Source organism: Motacilla alba, chromosome 1 (assembly GCF_015832195.1).
Source record: "Motacilla alba alba isolate MOTALB_02 chromosome 1, Motacilla_alba_V1.0_pri, whole genome shotgun sequence".
Lineage (NCBI taxonomy): Eukaryota > Metazoa > Chordata > Aves > Passeriformes > Motacillidae > Motacilla > Motacilla alba.
Genome location: NC_052016.1, coordinates 9,580,991 through 9,606,646, shown reverse-complemented (window position 1 = coordinate 9,606,646; position 25,656 = coordinate 9,580,991). Strand labels below are relative to the sequence as shown.

Genomic DNA, 25,656 nt, shown 5'->3' with positions numbered 1-25,656 from the left:
ATATTGAAAAGGTAGAAGAAAACAAGCAGCAGTCTTTGGAACATAAATCTGGGAATACTTTAGGAAAACAAAGTTATTTTCCAATTCTCACCTAACTGCATTTCAAAACATAGAATCAGGGCTGAATTACACCAAACCTGGATATGAAGTTGTGTATTTCACCTGAGCTTTTTACCCACCCCATTCAAACCAAATTCTTAAATTAATTGCAAAACAATGACTGTGACAAGCAGGAAGCCCAAGATATCCCCAAAAACTTTCTGCATTAAAAGTTTTGCACCAGAGGGGAAAAACAAAAACATTCAACCAGCCCTTGCAGGATTACAAAATAACATAGGAATCAAACTGACTCCTAAAACCAACTGAAATCTTGGAATTGGATCGACCGCAAGCTTTGGCAGGAATGGATTGTACAGCAGCACCTCCTTATGAGAAATATTTCAGTTTTCGATTTTGTTCTGTATTTTAAATGGGGAAATAGCTGGCAAGATGCTGTATCCAATATTTAAATTTGTTTAGCTGAATGAAGAAGATGGTTAAGCGTGGAAAGGCTGTCGGGATCAGCCGTCTGCATTCCTTGGAGCCGGTGCTCCCTGCGGCTTTGGGACTGCGCTTCCCTCCCCTGGACCAACACAAAGCTGCTTTTAACCTTGAGACAGCTCATACAGCAACCCTTCTATGACAACTGTGAATGGATTACAAAACATGATGAAAGGGGAGACTGAAGTCAACACATTTCCCAGAAGAAAATTATTTTGAGCAAGGGAAAAGAGAATTCTGACTAATAAATGCATCACAGTTTCTTAACTTGGGCAGCGTGAAAACTTTGACGTGCGTATCCAGATTTTATGCGCAAAGCTGGGATAGTCTTAACCTTACTGTCCTTCAGGATGGACCTTCAAATCCATTCATATAAGGAAACATTTGTTTCCATGAAGTAATAAAATGTTCTCTAACGACTGGTAACTTTTTTACAACATGAGTTAGTGAGTCTGCAAGAAAGCAGGAACATTATTTTGTGTGCTTTTTAAACTAGGGAGCATTAATACTTACTTTTACACCTTTTTCTCAAAGTAACCATTAACTAAGGGCAGGAACCACCAGAATTGCACTCCCCAAAAAGGCATTTTAGTTTGTGGACAGTAATTTCTAAATATCTTGTTTATCCTGTCAACATTAATGCAATAAATTTATCCCCTTCCCATTTTCGCTCAGGCTCTGTGAGACCAGGGAATTCTAACAGAGCAGGAGAAAGAAAACTTCTCTTCCTGACATCCCCATTTTGCTAGTGACACTTTTTCTAATGTTGAGCCCTCAATGCAAATTCCCAACCTGAAATTTCAACCAGTGGCATGTATTTCCATCACTCATTTCCAGTAAAGGTAACAGATGCTATGAAATATTGAGGTATCTTTTTATATTCCCATTGTAGAAGAACATAACAATGTGAATTAAGGAGTCAGGTCAGTGGAGAATCATATTTCATTAAGTTTTCCTACAGGGAAACAGGAGAAACAGATGGGTTTAATTATTTCATGGATGTCCACTTGGGCTGGAAATGTGTAAAGCTCACACCTTCATGAAAAATCAATATAAGAACATTAAAATACACATTAGAGTTTTATAAAACAATGTCCCATCTGCCAATATTGTGCAGTTGTACAAATCTGAAGATCAAAGTCACAGCTTGTAGAGCAGAAAGTTAAACCCAGTGACACTCTGAAAACCAGAAAGTGAATTAGTCACTGTATAAAAATTTAATTCCATGCAGAGCTATGCAAAAACGTAAACATACACTTCATGTTCAGGGCTCTTGAATAAAAGAAGAGGCTAAATTTGCATGTATGTGAATGTATTTCTATTCAGAGGCTGAGAAATTCAACAATGAACCAGGCAAGGTCTGAATCCCATTTAGAACAATTCCTCATGCAAGATGATGATAATGATCAAAAACCCAAGGTATTAACTGGAAAATTCATAAAGCTCACCTGACACCAGCAGTTTGTGTTTGTGAGTTTTTTGGCTATGAACATTCAGACTAATTGTTTGGAAATTGTAATGAAATTTTAAAATCCTTACAGTTAACACAAAGCTTTAGAAAACAGATAAACTAATATCACACCCAAAACACCCAAAAACATTAGGCTAAAGAAACACACCTTTTGACTGACCTTGACCTGAAATTAATTCACCCCATCAAAAATTCCCAAAATAAATCTCCCTAAGAATTGCAGAGCACATTGCAGCTGGGTTAAAACTGACTCAATCCAGCCCCACTTGAGAAGATGAATCAGTGAATTTTGAAATACCCAAAAATTTCCAGCTTCCCAGAAAGTAGATCAAGGATAATTCCTGACAGCTAGAACACAGAGCAGTGGAAAAATATGACTTTAGAACTTGTGCTTATAATGTACACTGGGAGCACACACACTCAGTGTGCAATCATGTCCAAAGTAATACTATCCCCATTTTTTTAAGTATACACTCACTCCAAAATTTTCCATTAAAAACATGAGAACAGACAGCTCTCATTATAAAAAAAGAAAATAAAATAAAAAGGGGAGCAGCTGTTTTTGTCTCAGTGACAAAAACCACTCCATCAGCTTGAATCAACCCCAAATATTGTTGAATGTCTTCATATTTATTCTTTCTTGTCCTCTTTTTAAACCATCTCTGACTTGAAATGGTTTTGAATGATTTTTAGTGGGGCACAGGGAATAAATAAGCATATTGCATTACCGCTGGCAGGATAAAGATGAAATTTAGGAATTACTGTCCACAAATCACTCCTGACCAATCTCTTTAACGGTGAAGACATGCAGTGAAGTGTTTCTGCCCAGGATGGCATTGAAATTCCAGCTGTGTGAAATGGCCTGCTGCTCAAGGCTGGAATGCCCCTGAATTTGGCATTTGCCTTTGTTGACCTTCCTGAGGTTCCTGGCAGCCCCTGTCACCCTGGACACGGCCCTGCCTCCAGCCTGTCAATGCTCTTCTCCAGTTTAACAGGGTCCTTCAACTTGCCAAAAGCCCTGTACCACCGTCCAGGTTGTGACTGGAGTCATGGACCAGCACGGATCCATTGACCTCTGAGGGATTCCCAGCTGCCAGCTGCACTTGGCACTGCTCCCCACCACTCAGATTTGGGGAGCCCAGCCAACTCTCCACCCAGCTATCAGTCCATGTGTCCCCAGTGTGGCTCTAAAGGAGCTACAGGACTGTGTCAAAGGTCTCCCCAAAGCCACCACGTACAACACAGGCACTGCCAGCTTCCCCAAAAGGCAATCAAGCACCTTTTGCCCTTGGGAGTCCATGCTGGCTGCTCCAAATCACCTTTGTGCCCCTTCAAGGAATGGAAAAGAAGCCTCAAGAATTGTTTCCAGGAGGTTTAGCTGTGTAATTTACCCAGGAATTAAGGTAAAGCTGCTGTTCCCAGATCATCCTCCTGGCAGTCTTCGAATATGGCTCCAGTATTTGCCTTTCTGCAGCCATCAGGAAGCTCTCCTGACTGCCATGACCCTTCCAAGGTGACAGGAAACTATTCCACTGCACCTCTGGAGTCCCAGTGAGCTCCAAGCCCTGCAGCTGCACCTGCCCTGTCCAGTTCCATTGGACAGCTCACAGTGCTTGGCTGGGATAGAGTTAATTTTCTGCACAGTGGCTGGGATGGGGCTGTGCCTGGGATTTGTGCTGAGAACACAAAGTTCTGGGCACAGATAACTCAGGGATGTTCCCGTTATTGCTGAGCAGTGCTTACACAGCTCAAAGCCTTTCCTGCTCCTTGCACCACAGAATGGTTTGCGTTGGGAGGGACCTTAATAATAATCTTGTTCCACCCCCTGCCATGGGCAGAGACACCTTCCACTATCCAGGTTGTTCCAAACCCCATCCAGGCTGGTCTTGGGCACTTCCAGGGATCCAGGAGCAGCCACAGCTTCTCTGGGCACCCTGTTCCCATTAGTGAGTAGGCTGTGAGTGTGTAAGAAATTGGGAGGGGACCCAGTGAGGACAGCTGACCCCAAGTGACCCCAGACCACACAGCACTGTGCTCAGCAATAAAAGCTGGGAGAAGAAGTAGGAAGAAGGGATGTCCAAAATTATGGCATTTGTCTTGCCAAGTCATAGAATCATTAGTGTTGGAATAAACCGCAAGGGATCACTGAGTCCAAGCTGTGCCAAATCCCCACCTTGTCCCCAGCCCAGAGCACTGCGTGCCACATCCAGTCCTTCCTTGGACACTTCCAGGGATGGAGACTCCAAACCTCCCTGGGCAGCACCTTGCAATGCTTGACAATCATCTCCATGAAGAAATTCCTGCTGGTGTCCCCCCTGAGCCTCCCCTGGCCCAGCCTGAGGCCATTCCCTCTCCTCCTGTCCCTGTTCCCTGGGAGCAGAGCCTGACCCACCCCAGCTGTCCCCTCCTGGAAGGAGTTGTGCAGAGCCACAAGGTCCCCCCTGAGCCTCCTTTTCTCCAGGCTGAACCCCTTTCCAGCTCCCTCAGCCTCTCCTGGGGATCTAACCCCTTTCTCAGACCATGACACTGAATTAAAATATCCTCTGGAATGCCAACTCCCACTATAAAATCCAAATGGGAGCAATCCTGAAATCCATGGGAGGAGTGAATGGGCCAAAACATTCTGCCATCCCTTGAAGGGAAACAGGTTTTGTGAATTAAACCAAACCTTGTTTGGTTTACTTCAGTACCTTTATGTGGATCCTTCCCCCCACTTTTCCCCAGCAACATGAAAAATGCACCATAATGAATCAGTACCATACAAGCACATAACTGCTGTTACCTGGTTTTTAATTTAAGGACAGGTGTGTCACTAACAAAAGCACAAGTGAATCCCAAATACTCCAGCCAACATAAATCATTGCCATGGCTCCATTCAGGGCAGGGGTTGGCAATAAATGCTGAGATAAGATAACAGAGCAGCAGCTGCATGGCTAATAAGGGACTCCAGGAACACCCATGCATGCAGGGACACACTGCATTAATATTCCCTGCCCGTGTCCAGCAGACACACAGACAACACACCTGGAGCAATAATGAATCTACAGAAATTATTCATCACGACAACACTCTCAAACACTGCATGTAATAAGCTCCTCTTCATGGCTTTTCTCTTTACTAAACAGAATTACCACTACAGAAATGTTTTAGAAGATTTGCAAAAAATTCTGAGTGGCTGAAGGGTAAATTATTTTTCAGAACACCACCATTTCTGAAGGTATCTGTACACAGGCTGCAGAAAGCATGGCAGTGCAACAACCAGGTTATTAAAATATGGAACATATCCACAGAATCCCAGACTGGTTATGGTCAGAGGAGACCTACAGAACATCCCATTCCAGCCCCTGTCATGGGCAGGGATACATTCCACTATCCCAGGCTGCTCCAAGCCCTATCCAACCTGGCCTTGGACACTTCCAGGGATCCAGGGAGAGCCACAGCTTCTCTGGGCACCCTGTGTCAGGGGCTCCGCACCCTCACAGGGAAAAACTTAATACCCTTCTGCTAATGCTCCTCTTAATACTCTTCCTGATGATATCTAATCTAAACTTACTCTCTTTTTAGTCCAAATCCATTCCCCTTGTCCACCTTGTCAAAAAGTACTCAAGACTCCAAATTCAGAGATTTTTGTAACCTGACTTTCCCTTTTCCCAGCAAAACTCCTCTGACACTGATCACTGAACACCACAAATTATACATTTTTTATTTATACATCAAAAACTTCACCTCAGACAAAGCATGGCAAGTGAAGTTTCACCGTAATTACATCATGTAAAAGAATTAACTCCTTTATTACAATTCTCTGTACGTCAGACCACCACAAGATCATCAGCAAAGTCACCTCACCAGGGAATCCAGGTGCCTCCAATCACTTTCTGGCTAACTGTGTTCAATTTAAACACCCCCAAATTTCAGTAAAACCAGTGCTGACTCTAACAGTTGATCTCATGCCTCTGCTCTTGCAAAAAGTCAACTGAAGAAATTAGGAAGTTGTAAGCAAGGAGAAAGTAATTTCAATTTCATTTGCACAGAACACTTCAGGTTCCTTTCCAGCCACCCCAAGAAAAAAAATCACCAGAGGTCACATTACAGCAAATCACAGCCTTTATGTTTGGTTTTAAAAATAACAAACTCTCTTTTGTTCAATGGTTTTATATCATCAGAATGAAACAGATCTCTTCCTAGAAAGATGACCCTTTTATAGGCATGCTGTCACCTGCCAGGGTTATATTATTGCTAGAAATAGGCAGCTCAGCTGCATTTTAATCAAGGAGCAAAGTTCCATGTCAGGTTTGAATAATATCAGCACTGCCACTATTGCCTTTCCTGCTGAAGACTTTGTACCACCTATTAAATAAACTCCACTGTGCTGGGCATTTAACAGCACTGTTCAAACACTGTTTTGATGCCTGGATTTTGGGCTGGCTCTATTTGCCTGGTCTCCAATTAAACCTGCTACCACCCACGTTACATCACATCCATGCCCTTCAGCACAGAGATATACACGTGGAACTCTTCCCCCAGCTCCTGTAGAGATATCTTCATCAACATCAGAGCATTACCTTGGCTCTTCTCTCCAAATTACATGCTAAGGTTTTTCTTGACATCAGTAAAGGGAAAGATTTCCCTGGAAAAGGTTGAATGGGGGAAATAAAACTGCTGAGTACTGCACACCCTTCCCTAGAGCCCATCCTTAGGAAGAATCTTCATGCAGAAGATGTCTTGCTGCTCCCATTCCCAGGGCATCCCTCCTTCCACTCCTCATGTCCCTGATCAGGTGGAGGTGTCACTGATACTGTCGTTAAATAGCCAAGTAAAGCTTTCATGTCTCTCCCCTCCTGCCCGTGGACCTTGCATGCTTTCTCTGATCAGCCATGAAACTCCTGACCTTCCCCACAATGGGATGGGCTGCTCCTTAGCGCTCTGCAAGTCCTGCTTAGGAAAACTAAGCTGAGCCCATCACTCCTGGCTGCTTCCCAGGAGATTCTGCCCACCAGCAGCGTGAAGGAGCTGAATTCTGCTCTCATGACAGTGCATCTCCAAGTCCTGAAGGCAATTTGTGGTCACAGAAGCACAAGCCACCACCAGTCTGGACAGGATTCCGAACAGCAGCCTCCCCTCTCACGGCAAGTATGGACGACGAGGAGTTCTCACACCACAAACATCCCAACGCAGGGTGAACGTGGCCTCCAGGCCAAGATTTTTAACAAGAACCTTGCTGGGCAGGCCAAGGTCCCACCAGCTGTGAAAGCACACGAGGCAGGAGAACAAACTCAAAACCACCCTGGCAAGGTCACCTAAATTTTTGCCCACAAAGAAGTTCTCTGACCCAGCACGAGAAGCCAGTGACATTTCCTGCTTGCGGATCCACTTGAGGTCTGCCTGATCTCAGCAGACGCGTGAAGGGCATCTTTACAACTCGGGAAGCACAAATATTTGTAACATCAGGAAACTCTCTGCTTGCTGAGTCAAGGAATTCAGCTCTCCTTCCTGCAGCTTGCTGGCAGCCCTCACTTTCTGCTTACCTCAGTGCACTGCTCCAGTTCTCTGGCAAGCACAAAAGAAATAAAAAAGTGGCCTTTTTTTAAACTTGACTTTAATGTACATACTCTGTACTGTCTCCTCTTTAGTCTTAAAATAGTTCTTCCAAACAGAGCTTCATAAATTCCTGCAGAAAGGGAGTTGCTTGGCAATTCAAACATCCTGTACCACAGCAGAGCTCTTCTCTCCTCGAGAAATTCCTTTCTACAACACATCTCACGATTTTCTAGCAGTTTTTCCCCGAGCAAACAGCAGCTACAATATCCGCCCCATCCCTTTTACAGCCAAGCACACAGTAATCCCTTGTTGATTCAGCTACTACTGAACATTTTACCACCTTGAGGAGCCCTGCTCCATCCTTCTGCTACACTGAGGATTTACAGGAACTCACAACTGCACTGGATCCTCTATCTCTGCCCTGCAATCAGAAGCGTGCTCGTCTCACACCTAAAACTAATCAGCTGTGACAGCTTTGCTACCATTTGTCCTTTGGAATGCTTACCCTTTAAATCTCCACTTATCCTCAACTAAGATAAAAGTACACGGAAGGAAAATTCTCCTGAGTGTAAACAAAGGTATTAAAGCTGAAAATATTTCAACCAATACTTCAATGTATCAGGACATAGCCAGCTATATAATCAAGGAAACAAAGTTGGGCATAATATCTTCATAACAAAAGCAGTCTTCTGCCTGTCCTGCCAGCATCCATCCACCTACAATTGTTTTTACTCCAGTTTTCACACACAATTTTCAGTACCTGGATCATCCTCCTGCCATCCCCTGAAGCAAGTGAAGGCACTACTGTTCAACTCAAAGGAGTAATAACTCTGCCTCCCATGGCCACAGAGAGCAGATAGAAAAAGCCAGAAAGTCTAACTTTGAACATCTTGACTTCACAAGTTCTCACACACAGAATAGTTCAGGTGGGAAAAGACCTTGATGATCATCATGACCAACCATGAATGATTTCCTGCTCTTACAAAATGCCTCTTCCTAAAAAGCCCATTTGGATTTTCAAGAGAGCATTGCTTACAGTGCTCACAGTAGTTCAAAAGATGCACTTCAAACCTGAAACTTCCCCACACAATGTGTTATAAAGTCACTATTTTTAGCAGGACATTTAGAGGTCAGTCCCAACTGGCACAAGCCAATTTTAAGTGCTCTTTACAACATACAGAACATATTATCTTGGCAACATTTCAAACTGAAGCTTTTTAATGCTTAGTAAAATTTATTTGATTTAAACAAAAAATGTTAACACATATGCAAAACTCTCAGTGTGAAAGTACCCACAAGCAAATTTGGCCTTCAACAGGAGATAGTTGTGATTTTTATCAGCATAAGCTCCTAATTAATAAGAAATTTCTCCTTTATAAATCTATCAAAAACAACAAAGCTGATTTTCCCCAAATGCATTTGTGAGCTACGAATTTATTCATAATCTTAAATGTTTTAAAGCACACAACCTATGATAAATAATGAAATATCTTTACCTCGTGCCTGAACAGTGCCCCTGTAGCAAAGCACAGAGAAAAAAATTCCAGACAACATTCACTAGCGAGCAATGTACTCCCCATAAATCACATTACTGCACAGTTTGGGATTAGGATGAGTTGCCACTAGCAACAGTGACAAAAAAAATCAATTCTGTCACTATATATAGAGAATTCTTGTAACCTCAAACGTAGCCAATGTTTTCAGCAATTTGTCTCAGAGAAGTATTAGCAGTCCAACATGTGATCAGAGGAACATGACACCCAGACATAAAACAATGCTAAAACAATAGTTTTTCCTTCAGTAGAATAAAAAAAGAAAACAAAAAAGAACCGCCAGAAAGCTGCTGGTGAGTGTGAGCATTTCATTCACCCTTTTCAAAATAAAAGCGTGCCCTCTTTATAGCATTAACATTCACAACAAATACAAGGATTGCTTTCAGAGCTTAAGTGTATTTAAAATGATCACTAATGAGTTTTTGTTTTAAAATGGGAAACTAAGCAAACATTAGGGAGAGATACAGTTTAGACAAATACAAGGGTATTTTTCTATAGTTTCCCCAGACCTGATTCATCATATCCAAGGCATTTCCCTTTCAGAAAAAAACCCAACCTAGGATGTTATAATTCAGACTGTCTACCAGGAGCTTTTAGAAAACAGGAATACGAGGAGTTTCTTTGATCCCCATTTGCTTAACAGCAAGAAGCCAAGGCACATTTCATCATTCATGCTTCTTATTTCATCCTGGATCTGCAAAAGGTTTTGTAGCAGGCAACAACCACCTTGGAGCTCTTACTTTACTCATCTGTCACATTTTAGGAATCTTGACAGTGCCACCCAGGTTTATTACAAAGACTTCTCTCCTTTCTTTCCCTACAGTCTTAAGATGAGCATTTCAATTTTAAATGATGCCCTTCACAAGGTTTCATTGTCACTAACACTGACGTAAGTCAAATTCTGTGTTTTAATGGATTCTACAGGTAATAATTATTACTATAATGGGTTTTTTTCTCAAAGCACAATCACCCTGTTTTAGAAGAGTACAGTACTGTTATTTTTTAAAGTCAGTAAAATGTAACAGCTCACTGAAAACATGCAGCACAATTTATAAAATCCATCTGTAGATATATGTCAGAATCACAGAATCATTTAAGTTGGAAAAGACCTCTGAGATCATTGAGCCCAAGTTTTGACTGATCACTACCTTGCCACCACCGAATACCATGTCCAGTCATTCCTTGAACAGAAATATTCCTTATAAACTTTTCCCCAAAATGAGAAATTTCAGTCTATTGCCAACCAAAAAAAAGATGTGGACAAGATATATGAAATGGGTCAAGTCATCCTGTCTTCTTGCCACTGACAAGAATATTGATCTTGCTTACTACCTGCACCACCACCACCGGCTCCAAACACATATAGGAGCATAATGCAGTTAAAACCATTGTTCCTGAGCTCCAGTAAAAGCAGAACAGGGCTGTTAATAAAGGTTTGTCATAGAATCACAGACTCGCAGCATGGTTTGGGTGGGAAAGGACTTGAAAGATCATGCAGTCTCATCCCTTGCCACGGGCAGGAACACCTTCCAGTGTCCCAGGGTGCTCCAAGCCCTGTCCAGCCTGGCCTCGGGCACTTCCAGGGATCCAGGGGCAGCCACAGCTGCTCTGGGCACCCTGTGCCAGGTCCTCCCTACCCTCCTAGGGAAGAACTTGCCCCCCAAAACCCAACTACCCTCACTCTTTAGCAGCCAGAAGTCATGCCTCTTGTCCTGGCATTCCATGCCCTTGTCTCGAGTACCTCTCCATCTTTCTTAAGGGCTCCTTTCAAGTCCTGCAAGGGGAAATTAGGTCATCCCGAAGCTTCTCTTTTCCAGGCTGAACAATCCCAATTCTCCCAGCCTTTCCCATACTGCCAGTTCAGCAGCACAGCTGGGTGCAGAGAAGGCAAAAGGCATTTCAAACATCCACCGAGCTGTGTCAACAAAAGGGCCCAGCCCTCCTCTAGCACAGTATCGAGCTAACCTGCTAAATTTAGAACAAAAAAAATCTCAACTACAACGGACAAACTCCTCCAGCAGAGAGATCCATTTGCTCCCTGAGAGTAAAGAAGTGTTTGGATGCATGGAGAGATGAGGTCTTGGTCTTTAGTGGACAACATCTCTGCGCTGCACCTCCACCAGAAGGACCTGGCAGCGAGCAGAGAACATCAAAGCACCCCCACCAACTCAAAGGAACTTCTCAGGGCAGATCAAAGCTCAAGGCACTTCATAAGCCGGGCCCGGGGTGTTCCAAACAGCACCCGAAGCCGGGAACAAAGAGCGCCGTGCGGCCGCATTCCTGCGGCACCACAGAGCCCCGCAGGAACAGCCAACCTTGGCTGCAGGACACGCGAGTCACAAGGACAAGTCTCCCCAGGAAATCGGGAATAACAACACGGCCATGCTCGGTTTCAGGGAAATGTGCCTTCGCTCCTCCTTGTGCTGCTCTTTGTTAGGATGGAGAGGAGAGCAGCCTCTTACCGAAAAGAGAGGGAGCACACAGGAAGCACGTGCAGACAAACAATCAAAGGATATTTTTATCAGTGACACGTTAGAGGATGATCAAAGTCTTTACACAGGTTTTTAAAACTATTTCTTGAGGACCAAATATCCAACAGACAAGACTCAGCTCCTCAGGCATTTGGGATCAAGTTCAGCCATTTTCGCCAACAACAGGCAGACTGCAACCTCAACTTCAACCACTCTTTGGATACTACAATCAAAATTCTGACTATTTCCACATGAAAAACTCCTGTAATCACAAAGATTACCTTCACCTCCTCAGCAGAAACGCCTAAGCTCCAAATGCTTAGAAAAGCTAGACTATAGGGCCTTCTTTGTTTTCTACACAGCTGATTAGCTCATAGCAATTAACTACAATCTGCTTTCACATCAATTAATACAAATATGGATGAACAATGTCTAGAAACATTTTGTTTGCACTTTTAACCTATTTGAACATAATGCACATCATTCAAGCTCTGCATACATTCAGCCAAATCAGAAGGTTTTAGGGCAGATGCTCTCCTGAAAGCCTGTACATCACAGGGGGAAAAAAATGAGATTCCCAAAGAGAAGTAGTGCACTTCCCAAGCTTTCCCAAGTCCTCTCAAGTCTGCCACTATTTATAGTGATTCGAGAGACTCAACACCTCCCACACTGTTACAATTCTGAGCTTTTGCTTTGATTTGAAGCACACAGAACAGAGCTAAGAAGGAGGTACAAACCAGTCTTACTGCAACTGCAGAAATTACTTTTCTCTCATCTCTCTTCTATTACTGGGTGGGAAATGTGGGATACAAGGAATAGCTGCAACTCCCACTAACAATCCCAAAGACACTAGTTGTATAAGTATCCCAAAAATACAAATGTTTGCTACACTGAGAACTGATGTTCTTTTAACTGCAAAAAAAAGATGAGATTGCTCAGAGATCCAGAGGAAATCACATCATGAGCCTTGAACCTTTTGCTCCCAAATTGCCACATTTTAGAAAGAGGGCAATAGTCTCTGGAACAACTTCCCAGGAGATGCATGGAGTCCGCATTGTGGAGGTTTTCAAGATGCAGATGTGAGGTATCTTCAGACAGGCTCCTTTGCCTTGTAGGGTTGGATGAGAAGCCTTTTGAGGTGTGCAGGCAAATCTGCTTTTAAAGCACATCCTGGTATTGTTGGTACAGTGAGGTATCTCAAGTTTACCACCTTAAACCAATGCCACAGGAGCTGGTTCAGTAAAGTTATTACAATTCAAATATTTGTGCTTTGCTGTGACTCTTGTCAAACAAAACACCACCCTTATGATGGTCCTCTCTTAAGCTCACCAAATCACATAACCATGGAATGGCTGGGGCTGGAAGTGACCTCTGGAGACCTCCTAGTCCAAGCCCCCTGCCAAAGCAGGTTCATCCAGGGCAGTTTGGAATAAGCCCAGGGAAGGAGATTGCAGAACCTCTCTGACCAGCCTCCTCCATGTGCTCTGTCATCTCACAGCAGTTTTTTTCCCCTCATATTCAAGGGGAACTTCCTGCATTCCAGTCTGTGCCCGTTGCCCCTCGTCCTGTCACTGGAAAGAGTCTGGCCCCATCCCCTTGGCAGCCAGCCTGAAAATACTTGTCTGCATTGATAAGATCCTCTCTCAGCTGTCTGTTCTCGAGGCTGAACAGCCCAGTTCCCTCAGCCTTTCCCCAGAACTGAGGTGCTCCTGGCTCTCATCATCTTTGTATCCTCTGCTGGATCCTCTCCAGTCATTCCTTGCCCTGTCTCTCTTCACACAACTCTGGCTCAACAGACTTGAGAAGAACAGAGGAAGAATGAGAAGACAAAGAGGAATTTCAAAAGCAGGACCTCTTTCTTAATTAGGCAGTGATATGTACTTGTCTTCTTACTCAGCCAGCTCAGATCACAGAGAGATAATTAGAAACAATCACACAAAATCAATTAACATGAAAGAAAACTTCATAAACAACAAGCATATTAAAATAACATGGGAAGCCATTGCCATCTACTCCCTTTCTCACCAGTGGCAACACAGCTGAAAAGGAACAAAGTACATCTAGAGATAAAACTAAAGGCTAAAACCAGCCTGGGAACACACCAGGACTATGAAAAGCAGGTGCTAGAAATCAAGACACCGTAACACAGCCTATTACTGCTTTTCTGAATATTCTTTTTAATTCACAAGGCAATCTAGCCTGTCTTTTCTGCCTCTGCCTGGCCTTAGGATGGGAAGGCAATGATTTTCAGGTCAACCATTAACAGAAATTCAGCAGCCTAACACATGGCAATGTTTCAAGACAGAAATTCCCAATTATGTCAAGAGATTACAACTATTTTACTCCCTGCTGAAAGACTGAAAAATAGGGGTCAATTTTACTTCATTTTTCAAGAACTTCAAGCCTTCATCTTGGTCGCTCTGAAATAAGAGCAAAGTAATTCCACCTTTCACACAGTTAAGTGATTTCTCAAATTCCCAGTTTGCAGGCAACGCCAAGCTGAGCAGTGCAGTTGACACAAGGGAAGGACAGGGCCATCCAGAGGAAAGGATTAAATGGGATATTGGGAAGGAATTCCTCCCTGGGAGGGTGGGCAGGCCCTGGCACAGGGTGCCCAGAGAAGCTGTGGCTGCCCCTGCATCCCTTGAAGTGTCCAAGGCCAGGCTGGGCAGGGCTTGGAGCAACCTGGAACAGTAGACGGTGTCCCTGCCCATGGCAGGGGGTGGGAATGGATGAGTTTTAACATCTCTCTCCCACCCCAAACCATTCCACAAATCTATGATTCATTCTTATATTCAAAGCTCTTTAAAGGCACTTCTGATCTGAGCTCATCTCAGAGTATCATACCCTCAAGAAAAATTGTGGCTTGCTCAGTTTTTTTGCCTCCTCCCTTTTTTTCCCTCCTTCAAAAATGCAAACAGAACACAGCAGAGCCCCCTCAAAAAGAATCTTATTTATGCTCAGGATTGTATGTATTTAAACATGGCCATAAGTGCCAACATTTTCCCCACTAACATTGGCTTGCATCTGGCTAGAAATAACTCTACTCAGTGGCTCTACCACCATAAATCTTCGAAAGTCTTCTGCATGGCTGAGCTCTGCTCATAAAATTAGACACCAGCGCGTTTTGTCTGTCTCATTAAAAGGATGTTTGGTAGAGCCGGCACAGGAGGAGAGAGGAGTGTGTGAACAACCTTCCCAGAGCCACTGGGGATTGGCCCAAACTGTTCTCACAGTGGCACAAAGAAAGGAACGCTTAAAATAACTCCAAAGGCTCTTAGAAGGAGCTGCTCTGAAGGTTAGGAATCATTTTAAAAGTCTGAGAATGGAATTTCCATGCTTACAGTAGCACACAGCAAAAAAAAAAAAAAAAAACCCCTAGATTTCAATAGATTATTTTTGTAGTTACTCTCTTTCCTCAAGTTTCAATTGGAAATATTCCATTTGCTTCCTAAATAAACACAAGCCAAGACTTACAACCATTAATTCCATACTTTCCCTCTCTTTCCTCAAGTTTTAATTGGAAATATTGCATTTACTCCATAAATAAACACAACCCAAGACTTACAAGCCTAAAGTCAATAACAAGCCCCCAACTTAATATATTCCTACCGTGCATTTAGGAAAAATGCTATTAAAATTTTAAAACCTACTATAAAAACCAGTCAGAAAAGCACCACACTGAGCCATTATAAACCAGTTTATACTGCAAACATTTGACCAGAGCAGCTTGGGTTTGATAAGGTTTTAGCCTTTTTTCAACTGCCAGTTTTTAAAAGTAAAAATGCAGTATAAGTATAAATTTTCTGTGTGCTTCCATATGCAAAAAGCAATCAAGATGATTAAACAAGGTCAATGATTTTACTAAGCAAGAAAAAAGTTTAAAAATCAGATGCATATTCATCAGAAAACCAAATTCACCACACGTAAGATAAGATATTAGTTGGGTCAAAAGTTCACTGGGGGCAGGAGAGGCTGATCTCAAGGACATGCTGGGAATGGAAAGAAAAGTAAGGACACCAAGTTCTCTGCAGCCATGATAACCATGGGACATCAGCCCTTTTCTGGGAAAAAAACCAACAAAACAAACCCACACCCTCTTTTTTACCTCTGCCTCCCCTACAAGGAATGGCGTACGAATTGGTAATCCCATTCCCATTGTTTTTCAGGATGCTGGAATTGACAAGGCACAAGGTTTCTGAGGTCTCCTGATGGGATACTGGCAAAGGCAGCAAAACCTGCAAAATAAACCTTTTGGAACCAAACTAATCAGACCAAAAGGTTGAGGCTGGATACTGGGAAAAGGCTCTTCCCCCACAGGGAATGGTGACAGGGCTCTTCCCACCCCAGGGAACGGTGACAGCACCAAGCCTGACTTCAGGAAGCCTTTGGACAATGCCCTCAAGCACAAAAGGGGTTTTGGGGTGTTTGTGAAGGGCCAGGAGCTAGACTGGATGATCCTGATGGGCCCATTCCATCAGGATATTCCATGACTCTGTGACAACACACCAACGCCAGAGGAAATCAAGCCAGGCCACCCTGATTGTGCCTGGAATGGCAAGAATGAACTTCCTCTCTCCAACACAGCCCATCCTGACCTTTGTGGGATGTCCCCAATGCCTCCAATTCCCCTTACACAATGTTTTCCAATAAGAGCTGGGATGAAAAGCCTTGAGGGAAAGCCTTCACCACAGAAGCGATGTGATGGAGAAGAAAGAAAACCCAAGAAGCACCTTGAGTTTGAACAAGTGGATCAAAAGAATAAATTGTTATTCCTTTAGAACCACCCTGTGCCATATATTTTAATACACATTGCAATTGTCCTCATGAAAATCTGTACCAAAGGCAACTTTACAGGACTTCATGGCAGCTGCTGGTTTCCCAGAGCTCTGCAAGTAACATTGTGGTGAAAAACAAGAGTTGGGTCCAGGAAAAGCCATGCTCGGATAAAATTCAGGAAAAAAAAAATTCCAACCCACAGGACTTTCTGCAAACTAAAGAGTTCGTTCTTAAAAAATGGGGCATGAGTCAAAAGTGAAAATGCAATTTTTGGCAAGGAGCTGTTGTACTCAGAACCCAAATCCTCTTGTTATGTCTTGGAAGACAAACTCACACTAAAGCCACAGCTTAACAGAACAAGCCCAGGGTCTCCTGAAAGTCCTTAAAAATCAGACTTCCAGAGTGTGTGTTGGAATTGCTTTCAGAAAAAAAAAGCTCACTCAAATGCAAACCTCAGAGAAAAAAAATTGGGAAAAAAAGAATTTTCATTCTGATGTGAGAAATGGCTTGTTGGGCTTTTTTACACTATTCTGCTATAAAAAGGCAAAAAAAATCTTTTGATTATTTAACTTTCATCAGTTGAAAGGTACTCAGAAATACTAAAACAGGGGATCCATTAATTTTTGCCTGTCAGGGATGAAAAAAGAAGAAGGAATGTGGTCCATTTCTCAATTCCACTGTGCCAAGACAGGCCTGAATCATTACACTGTGGCCATGTTTATACTAAAACTCTTCTTTTTTTGCTCAGAACTTGGATTTCCACACCCAGTAGGCAACAGCTTTTTTAAAAGTACATTCCAAGCTTCCCTCAAACAGTTCCAGTCAAAACATCACCGGATTTTTAATTCCGTCAAGAATGTGAGCATCTCATTAAAGCCCTGCCTAATTATAGGTAACGTGCCCAGACCACAGATTCTGTGGTATCTTTATATGGAATATTATTCAGAAGTAACTGCACCAACTTTTCTCAAAAATTCTGAAATTTCTGCTTATTTAGTGTTACAGCAAAGAATTGTGTGTCCTCAACTAATTAGCAGAGCCTGGGACAAAAAAAAAAAAAAAAAATCACAAAATAAAGTCACAATAATCACTAGTGGTGAGAAAGATCAACCCAGGAGGAAAGAAATGTCATCAGCTCGTAAGAAGATTAGAAGTTTTAAAGAAATAAACATTCCAGTCACACAAAGGAAAGCCTCAAGTGTGAGTCAAACCCAGGAAAAATAACGTTTTGCACATTGTTTTGGGGAATTTTTCTGATTCTTCTGCTGCTTTCCACTTTAGCAGGTTGCAGGTTTTAGAACCTGTAAGCACAGCAAATCACTCTGCTCCTACTGAAATAAAGGCCCAAACACCAGAGGCAAGGATTGCATCTGCTGAATGCAGGGAGTGACCTTGAGGGAAAAAGGAAGGACACATTTCTCAGCAGGATAAAGGGAAAAAAGAGATGGACCTGCTCGTGGATAGATGAATTTTTTAAAAAGGGGCTTTATCAGACACTCTTAGCCAGAGGCAAACATGCTCTGGAGCCGAGGTTCAGGAATACCCAAATAAATTGCATTCCCTGCAGCAGAAGACTGGAAAGAACAGGAAGAAAGGTAAACTCCTCACCACCACCATGCCTGGGGGCAGGAAAAGCAGAGATTTCTCAAAATTATTCAGAATCTCTTACAGAATTCTAATACATATGGCTACACATACATGTAAATACATATTATTTTACAGCTTTTTTCTCCATCTGCTCCCCCTTCCACAGCTCCACAAGGCTCTTCCCTAACACAGAATCTTTTGAGGGATCTTGCAGATTTGCTGTATTTAAAACTGGAACTGCTGCTGGTCTCTACTCCAGACTCAGCCCCAGCTGCCATAAACCTTATCAGGAACCTGCCAACACAGCCAGCCAGATTCCAAGAGCACAAATTCCACCAGGGAGTACAAAGTGTATCCAACAGCAAAAGCTTCCACGGAGCATAACTGAGCACAGAAAATGACATGTTAAAACGCGCAGGAACTGGCTGGCTACAGATGTAAATTCATTCATACTTTTACTTTCTTTTTTTAAAGATCCGTGCTGCTCGCTCTGGCTTGTTATGACAGGCTGAGGCACCGAAGGAGTTCTCTGTCCTCATCCTGGGCACAGAAACACAAATCCTGCCCTGGAATTACTGCTTTCCTCACAACCTGCAGGAGGGACAGCCCAGCAACAGCATCCAAGACAGGGAAGGGCTCAGTTTGGGAAGGAAGAGCCACAAGATCTCTCCACTTGGCTTAACACATCTTCAGTGGCTCTGCTGCACATTAAACAGGAAAGAATCTCAGGAATAGAGAACTAATTAAAATTCACAAGGTCAGAACTGGATAAAGAAAGGGAGGAGATGAAGCACCTGGGAGGAAAAAAAAAAAAAACGAAAAAAGAAGTTGACAAATTGGAAGGGAGATGGAATCGTCAGGAGGCAGAGCTTTGGAGGAGAGAGTGGAAGATAGAAAGTCACAGAATCACAGAATATTCTGAGCTGGAAGGGACCCACAAGGACACCCCACAAAAGCAAGGCAGCTGCAGAAGAAAGGTGAATAACACAGAGAAATGCAGCTTTATCAAAAAGAACGTGTCAGGAGGCAGAAACCACAAGGACAGAAGACGGAAGGAAACAGAAGCAAGTATTTGTACATAGATTCACATCTCTATCAGTTGCACAAGTAGATTGTGAGCCTGTCTTTCTGGCAAGACCTTTTAAACTATGAATGTGAAAAACCCTGAAAAAACTAAACTCAGGAGCCAACAAATGAAAGGACTGTATTGTTGCTCCTTCCCAGCCAGAAATCAGACAATCTTTACATCTCATTTCAAATGACTTAAAAGGATGAAGCAACGTAGATCAGCCCATCCAGACAGCCAAAACGAGTTAAGACTTAAATGAGGTGAATTTTCCAGAGCTGTAACTCACAAAGCAGCAGCTGTGCCTTCCACAGGAGCATCAGGCTGGGCTTACACAGTGACTTTAAACCCGTGTGAACCTGGGCTGCTGTTGAACAGCTTTGTTTTCCCTCTCCTCCTTCAGGTACTCATCATTCCTCCTCCCCCCCATGCCACATGGACCAGGGATTGGATTTATCAAAAAACCTGGGAGAAAAGCCAGGGAAGGTTTGATTTCAGGTGGGGGAGCTCCCTGATCCACAGAACTCACCCACCCTGTGCTGCAGCAGAATAAGCTGGGCCAGTGGACTAAAGTTAAAACAGACACATAAGCAGAACTCCATTCTCTTTAGCAAAAGACAAATGTGAAGAAGTTTTAGAAAGGACATCTTAGAATACCTCAGCAAAACCTGAAAAGGCATAACAAGTGCTTTGGAAAAGCAGACCCCAAGCCTTTGAAAAAGCAAGGCCCAATGTTTAATGTAAAGCAATTATCACTTAATGAGTTTATAAAGTCTGTAGCACATAAATACCTCACAGAAATGCCAAGCTGAATTAAAATGTGAATCATACAGAGTTCTTTAGAATTCTGCAGGCACTGGTACATCTACGAAAGGAAAGCATCCCTGTGTCCCAGCAAACCAAGAGCATTTGCAGACCCTGGCCGTGACTTACTTACTACCATCAGTCAAATAAGGCAATCTTAAAATCAAAGTAAAATACATTAATATTACTAACATCTCTGATAAATTCAGGCATTCATAGCCCAGCAAAAAAAAATAATTAACTCTCTGCCTAAAAACAGCCAGTGTAGATGGAGTGAAGGACTCCTTGCCATAAATGTTGAAGGGTTTCTGGATCACAGCAACAACACCTACAGTTACCTGTCAAGGAAAAAAACCCTTTTTTCTCCATCCCAGTGGCAGAAAGACAACTTTTCTTATGGTAATGCCAACACAGATCTCCCACATGAAGGCATAAGATAGCTTTAGTGAGCTACAGAAGATAAACACGTCATGCCTAAAAGTAAGCCAAAGATCCTAAAAGCATCCTGAGTCACTTGGTTCCCCAAATTCCCCAGTCACTGAGCATGAAGAAATGTAACAGAAGAGCCAAACAGAGATTATAAACACAGAAATGTGTTTTTAAATCTATTTCCTAACACATTTCAAACACATTCTTTATTAGAGTCTTGTCAAGTCATACAAAGAGACTTCAGCTTTAGTGCTAGTAAGCTTCCACAGAGGAACAAAACAGTTTGTTCAGACTGAAATGGACATGTGGTATTTTTAAAAATAAATACTAGAATTTTACATAGTGTCAAAAGCCATCCAAACAAACAAAAAAAAAAGGTAGTTACACACATCTACCTCAACCCTGACCAAGAATCCCCAGTTTTGCATAAATATATCAAAACTGCTGGTACTGCAAGCATGCTTTATGGGCTGGTAGGCTGCCAAAAATCATCTGCTAATACACCAGACAATAGGTGTATTCTGCTGGAGAACTTTCTGATCTTTTCCTCCTATCACTTCTCTTTAGTTGCACATAAAACCCAAGCGAAGCGATACAAAAAATGTGATTTGAATGCTTGCACTTACATGCCAACAAACAAAGTAATTATTCACAATAAAGTAACTTTTTCAAACATGCATTTTTAGTCACTGGTTTGCAAGCCCTGATTCAGTGTTTCCCATTGCCATTGCAGCACTTGAGTTTCTGGATTTCCAAGCACAAATTTGTGCTCCTGCAGTGCCCAAAAGCTTCAAAAATGCTACCAAAGGACCCAAACTCTTCTGAGTCTTGATAAACAAATGGCACTCTGCTCAAATTCCATACTTTGGGATAACAGCAGGGTGCTCTCTATGAAAACAAACCTTCCTTCCAGAGACAGAAAGATCCTGTGTGTGGTTCCAGCTCTCTGGAACGCTCTGGAACCACAGTGGCTGCATATTCTGAATCCAGCCATAAATGACAGGGGCTATTGGTGTGAGGTTGACACCCAAATTCCCCCAGGAGCATCACACCCTGACCAACACCATGGAGCTCCCAAAGCTTCCTCCCTTCCCAATCCAAAGGCCTCTGCATCACACACCAAGATCAGGGCTTGTTCAGCAAATGCTTTTAACCCCCAATTCCCTGGTTCTGATTCTCTTACCTGATACTTGAACAAAGCCCTGACAGCACTGAGCTGTCATACCCCATCTCATCATCCCACTCTGAAAGAATGTTTAATCTGTAAATCCACGCAGCAATTTTGCAACCAGAGCACTGAACACACTCAGTGACCACAGGAATGAATTAAACATATTAACCCCGCTTCCTAATCCCCAACATTAAAATTCAGAAATTTAATTAACTGCAGAAATTAAATTACATTAAAGGAAGATATTTTAAGCTGGCATTTTCACATTTTCCTGGGTTTGTATCCACAGGCTTATGACATCTTTCAGCAGAATACAGGCTGAAGTGATCATAAGCTTCTGAAAAATAGCAAGTGCTAACAAAACCTGAGCTAGAGCAACAGTACCCAGCCCAGATTCTCTAAAAATAAGTTTCCATCTAAGGGGGGAAAATTCCTTGGATCAGTCTGTTACTTATTACTCAGCATTTGCGTGTTACACACTCCCCAGAATAATTGTAATCTGAGGAAATGAACGCTGTGATCCTTCCCATAGAAAAAAAGTGTTTCAACACCCAAAAAAACAAGGGGGAGAAAAGACTCCAGCCTTGACATTCTGATTTATGGAGGACGCCGATAGTGAGACAAACAGAACTTCATCTGTCAAAGCCAAACACTTGCATTTAATACATAAACATCAAGAAAGAAATCTCATTTAAATAATTAACATGTGGACTATCCACTGCCAAAAAGAGCAGGGCAGCAATGGACTTCTGCTGAATATTTTACAGGAAATGGAATGATTAATCCTCCATATAATGCCAGGTACCCACTCCCACCATATTTCGTTAAAAGCAAACCTTTAATTTCAGGAGAAGCAAATCACATTAGGTAAAGGAATAATTAAACCCCCACAACTGATGTTCTATGGATTTTCTCCATTGTTTTGAACCCATGCAGAGTTTTAAATTATAAATGCAGATATCTTCTTGTAACTTTCTGGTAAAAAAAATGCAATCTGCTTGAAAGTGCTTTTCAAAGCTATCTCTAGAGAGACATAAATCATCAGTGGCTTTAAAATATTTTAGTAATTTTAGCAGCCTTTTACAACTGGTAAATCAAAGTCTCAGCATATTATGTAAATAAATATTGCTGAAAAGACCAATGCTTTTTGGATGTTGTTTGTGAGTTTCTTTTAACATTTCCCCCATTGAAGAGAAGAAAAAAAGGGTTTGCATTGTGTTAGCTCCAGTTATAATTTCCAGCTGTGTCAAAACTTTAACAGCCTAAAAGCAGGAAATCCAAAGAGGAAATTCCATCGTCAGTTCCTGAATTTTGTAACTCAAATGTTCTTCCAAAAACTGGACCTTAAAGGAATTTTGGTAACATTTTCTGTAGCCTTACCTGATATCTTCCAGTAGGTCACATTCTGCCTGATGCTTGGCCTGAAGTTTTGTCATCTGCTCAACCTGAATGTTTTTCAGCTCTTGTGTAACTTTCACCTACAAAAAACCCAAACAAACCCAAGGACCACTTATATTTTCTGCAGTTCAAGTCACATTTCAACAAGAAAACAAACAAACAAACCCAAGGACCACTTATATTTCCTGTCGTTTAAGTCACATTTCATCAGGAAAACAAACAAACAAACCCAAGGACCACGTATATTTTCTGTAGTTTAAGTCACATTTCAACAAGAAAACAAACAAACTGGGAAAGGCTTCAGAAGGTTGGCTTTACATTTTTAGTACTGTTGCAGTTTTCCTTTGAGTCTTGTGATCCTGCACAGCCAAAACTCGAATACTTTGGGAACCTGCTTGGTAACTGGCAAGGAGCACCAATGGCCCAGGTATTGGGAACAATTTGGTTTTGGAAGGGAACCTTGGAATTGTTATGTTCTTGTTTTTTATTTAAAAAGAGATCTTGGTATTTAAGCCCTCTAGTGATCACAGGGAGTCCACATATCAGCCTAAAAAATGGTCACCAATATCTCTGAACACATTATGCATTCATGAGGACAGAAATGCCAAACTGCTACTGCAGAGGGATAAGAAATTCACAGAGGAAGAGGGAACCCATCTCCCTCTTCTTCACTAGCCAGGCAAAAAAAAAAAAAAAAATCCTGGATCTCATCAGCTTCCCTATTTTAACTCTGAAAACCATGCCCCAGCAACAAGCACCCTTTAATCACATCACATAAAGACAAGTTTTTCACATGACACCAGAAAAATAAATCACATGTATGCCCCTGACTTTAGGCAGAAAAAGTGTCTATTTTCATCATGAACTTTCAGCATTTTTGGTTTTATCTGTATATAAAAAAAAGCCCAACTCAAAATAAATAAACCCACACGACACAAGCCAGGTAATGTAAATAAGCTCAAATGAAATAGTACAGGCAAAGAAAATGAATGTAAAATGAATAAACTAAAACTGAAATAATTGAGATTAAATTGGTTGGTTTTGTTTGACAAAAGCAGAGTCAGCCCCTAAAATAAGAGGCTGGGAGGCAGGAACGAGAGACCTTCACTGCAGCTGCCTGCCAGGGCTACTGGGGAGCTCTGGGCATGACAAGGGAATCCTGTTCACGTTCCCTCCTCTCCTGGTCACCGTGGCAGGGCTTTGCCAGGAGCAGAACTGAGAAATCTCCCCACGGAGAAATCCCACATCGAAAATCTCCACGGGGCTGCAGACCATCACAGCCAGAGCACCCCAAAGCGGGGAGGACCAGGGACATGGAACGGTCTCAGCCCCACGGAACTCCTGCCCGCACAGGAGCAGCCTCTCCATCCTCTCCACAGCCCGACCATTCCGCACAACCCCCAAAACGTGCCCAAAAAACCACCGCGGAGCAGCTGAAGGCAGCTCAGGTCTCCCAGATACCAACCTGCCTAGCCAGACAAGCCACACGGGGCACAGCGTTTATCCCAAATTTCCATTCCCGCTTGCCTCCGCTGCCACCCCAGCCCGCCCGGTGGGCAGCACCCCACATTCCCACGGACCGCAGGGTCACCCAAGAGCCTCCCCGGCGCATCCGCAGCTTGCTCCCATCGCACGTGGGAACGTGTGCGAAAACGCCGTGCAATTCCGGCTGCCCTGCTCCTGTGTGCTCCTGGCACACGCCGGGACAGTCTGCGTCCCTGGATCAACTCCAGACGTGACCTTCTTCCCCAAGACAACCAACCCCTCGCTGCTGCCACCAACGCACCACGCGAGCCCCCAAAATTCCCGTGGCAGCACCCCACAAGCAGCACGACCTCGACGCCTACGTGCAGCCGAGCCCTCCGCAGCCACTGTCCCCCTCCCATCCCTCCATCTCCCTTCGGAGAGCCCCCGCTGGAGAGGGGGGTCCCTGAGGGAGCGCTGCCCCCCTGCACCTCCATCCTCACCAGCGCGTCCCCATCCCTGCCCTGTCCTACCTCCGGAGCTCACTCCCATCCCATCCCATCCCACGCCACCGCCCCTCCGTGCTCGGTCCCCAGCACAACCCCGATGTCTCCCCACGACCCACCTTGCAGGGCCACCCTCGCCAAAGACCCCCCGGCCCCCAACTCGCCGCTGCACCCCCCACTCCCTTCCCAACACTTGCGCTCCCTCTCCGAACCTCCCCGCAGCCTCCCCCACCGCGCAGCCCACCCTGCGCCCCCCTCCCCGCGGCCTCGGACCCCCGCATCCCCCCGTACCCCGAACCCACCCCACCCCGCGCCGCAGCCCCCCAGAACCACCCTGAGCCGCCCCCCGGCCCCTCCGCGCACAGCCCCCCTGCGCCGGGCGGGGGTCTCACCTTCCTCGGCGGCGGCTGCATGGTGGTGGTGCTGCGCTGGGTATCCACATCAATTCCCTCCCCCCCGGCAGCAGGATGCGGCCCCCGCTGCAGGAGGAGGAGCAGCAGGAGGAGGAGGAGCGGGCAGCGACCGTCTCCCTCCCGGTTCGGGGCGAGTCCCGGTCGGCGGGAGGAGCGGGGAAGGAAGGGAGGGATGGAGGCGGGGAGGGATGGCGGGGGGAGGCCGCCTCTTCCTCACGGGTGGCGGAGCGGCGTCCCGGCGCTGGGGAGCGGCGAGGGAAAGCAGGCGGCGGAGGGAGAGCGGGGAGAGACTTCGGAAAAAGACGCGGTGGGGGGGAGGGGAAAAAAAAAAAAAAAAAAAAGGAGGAAGGAAAAAGAAAAAAAACAGAGAGAAAAAAACTCCCGACGCAGGGAGAGGCGCGCGGCGGCCGCGCGCGCCCCCTAGCGGCCGCCCTGGGGCCTGCGCCGCCCCTGGCGGCCGCCATGG

General features: G+C 44.0%; 1 protein-coding gene across 2 annotated transcripts in view; it reads right to left on the bottom strand.

Moving 5' to 3' along the window:
• Positions 1-25,412, bottom strand: part of FCHSD2 (FCH and double SH3 domains 2) — a 121,530-nt gene extending 96,118 nt beyond the window's left edge. Inside the window, exons 1-2 of one of the 2 annotated variants that reach the window (XM_038128344.1) lie at positions 25,170-25,412; positions 22,790-22,887 (exon numbers count right to left, since the gene is read on the bottom strand). In XM_038128344.1, coding sequence (XP_037984272.1) covers positions 22,790-22,887; positions 25,170-25,190 — 119 coding nt within the window. In that variant the 5' untranslated portion in view covers positions 25,191-25,412. The remainder of the gene's footprint in view (positions 1-22,789; positions 22,888-25,169) is intronic. The other variant, XM_038128353.1, reaches the window with a different exon arrangement.
• Between the last annotated feature and the right edge of the window lie 244 nt (positions 25,413-25,656).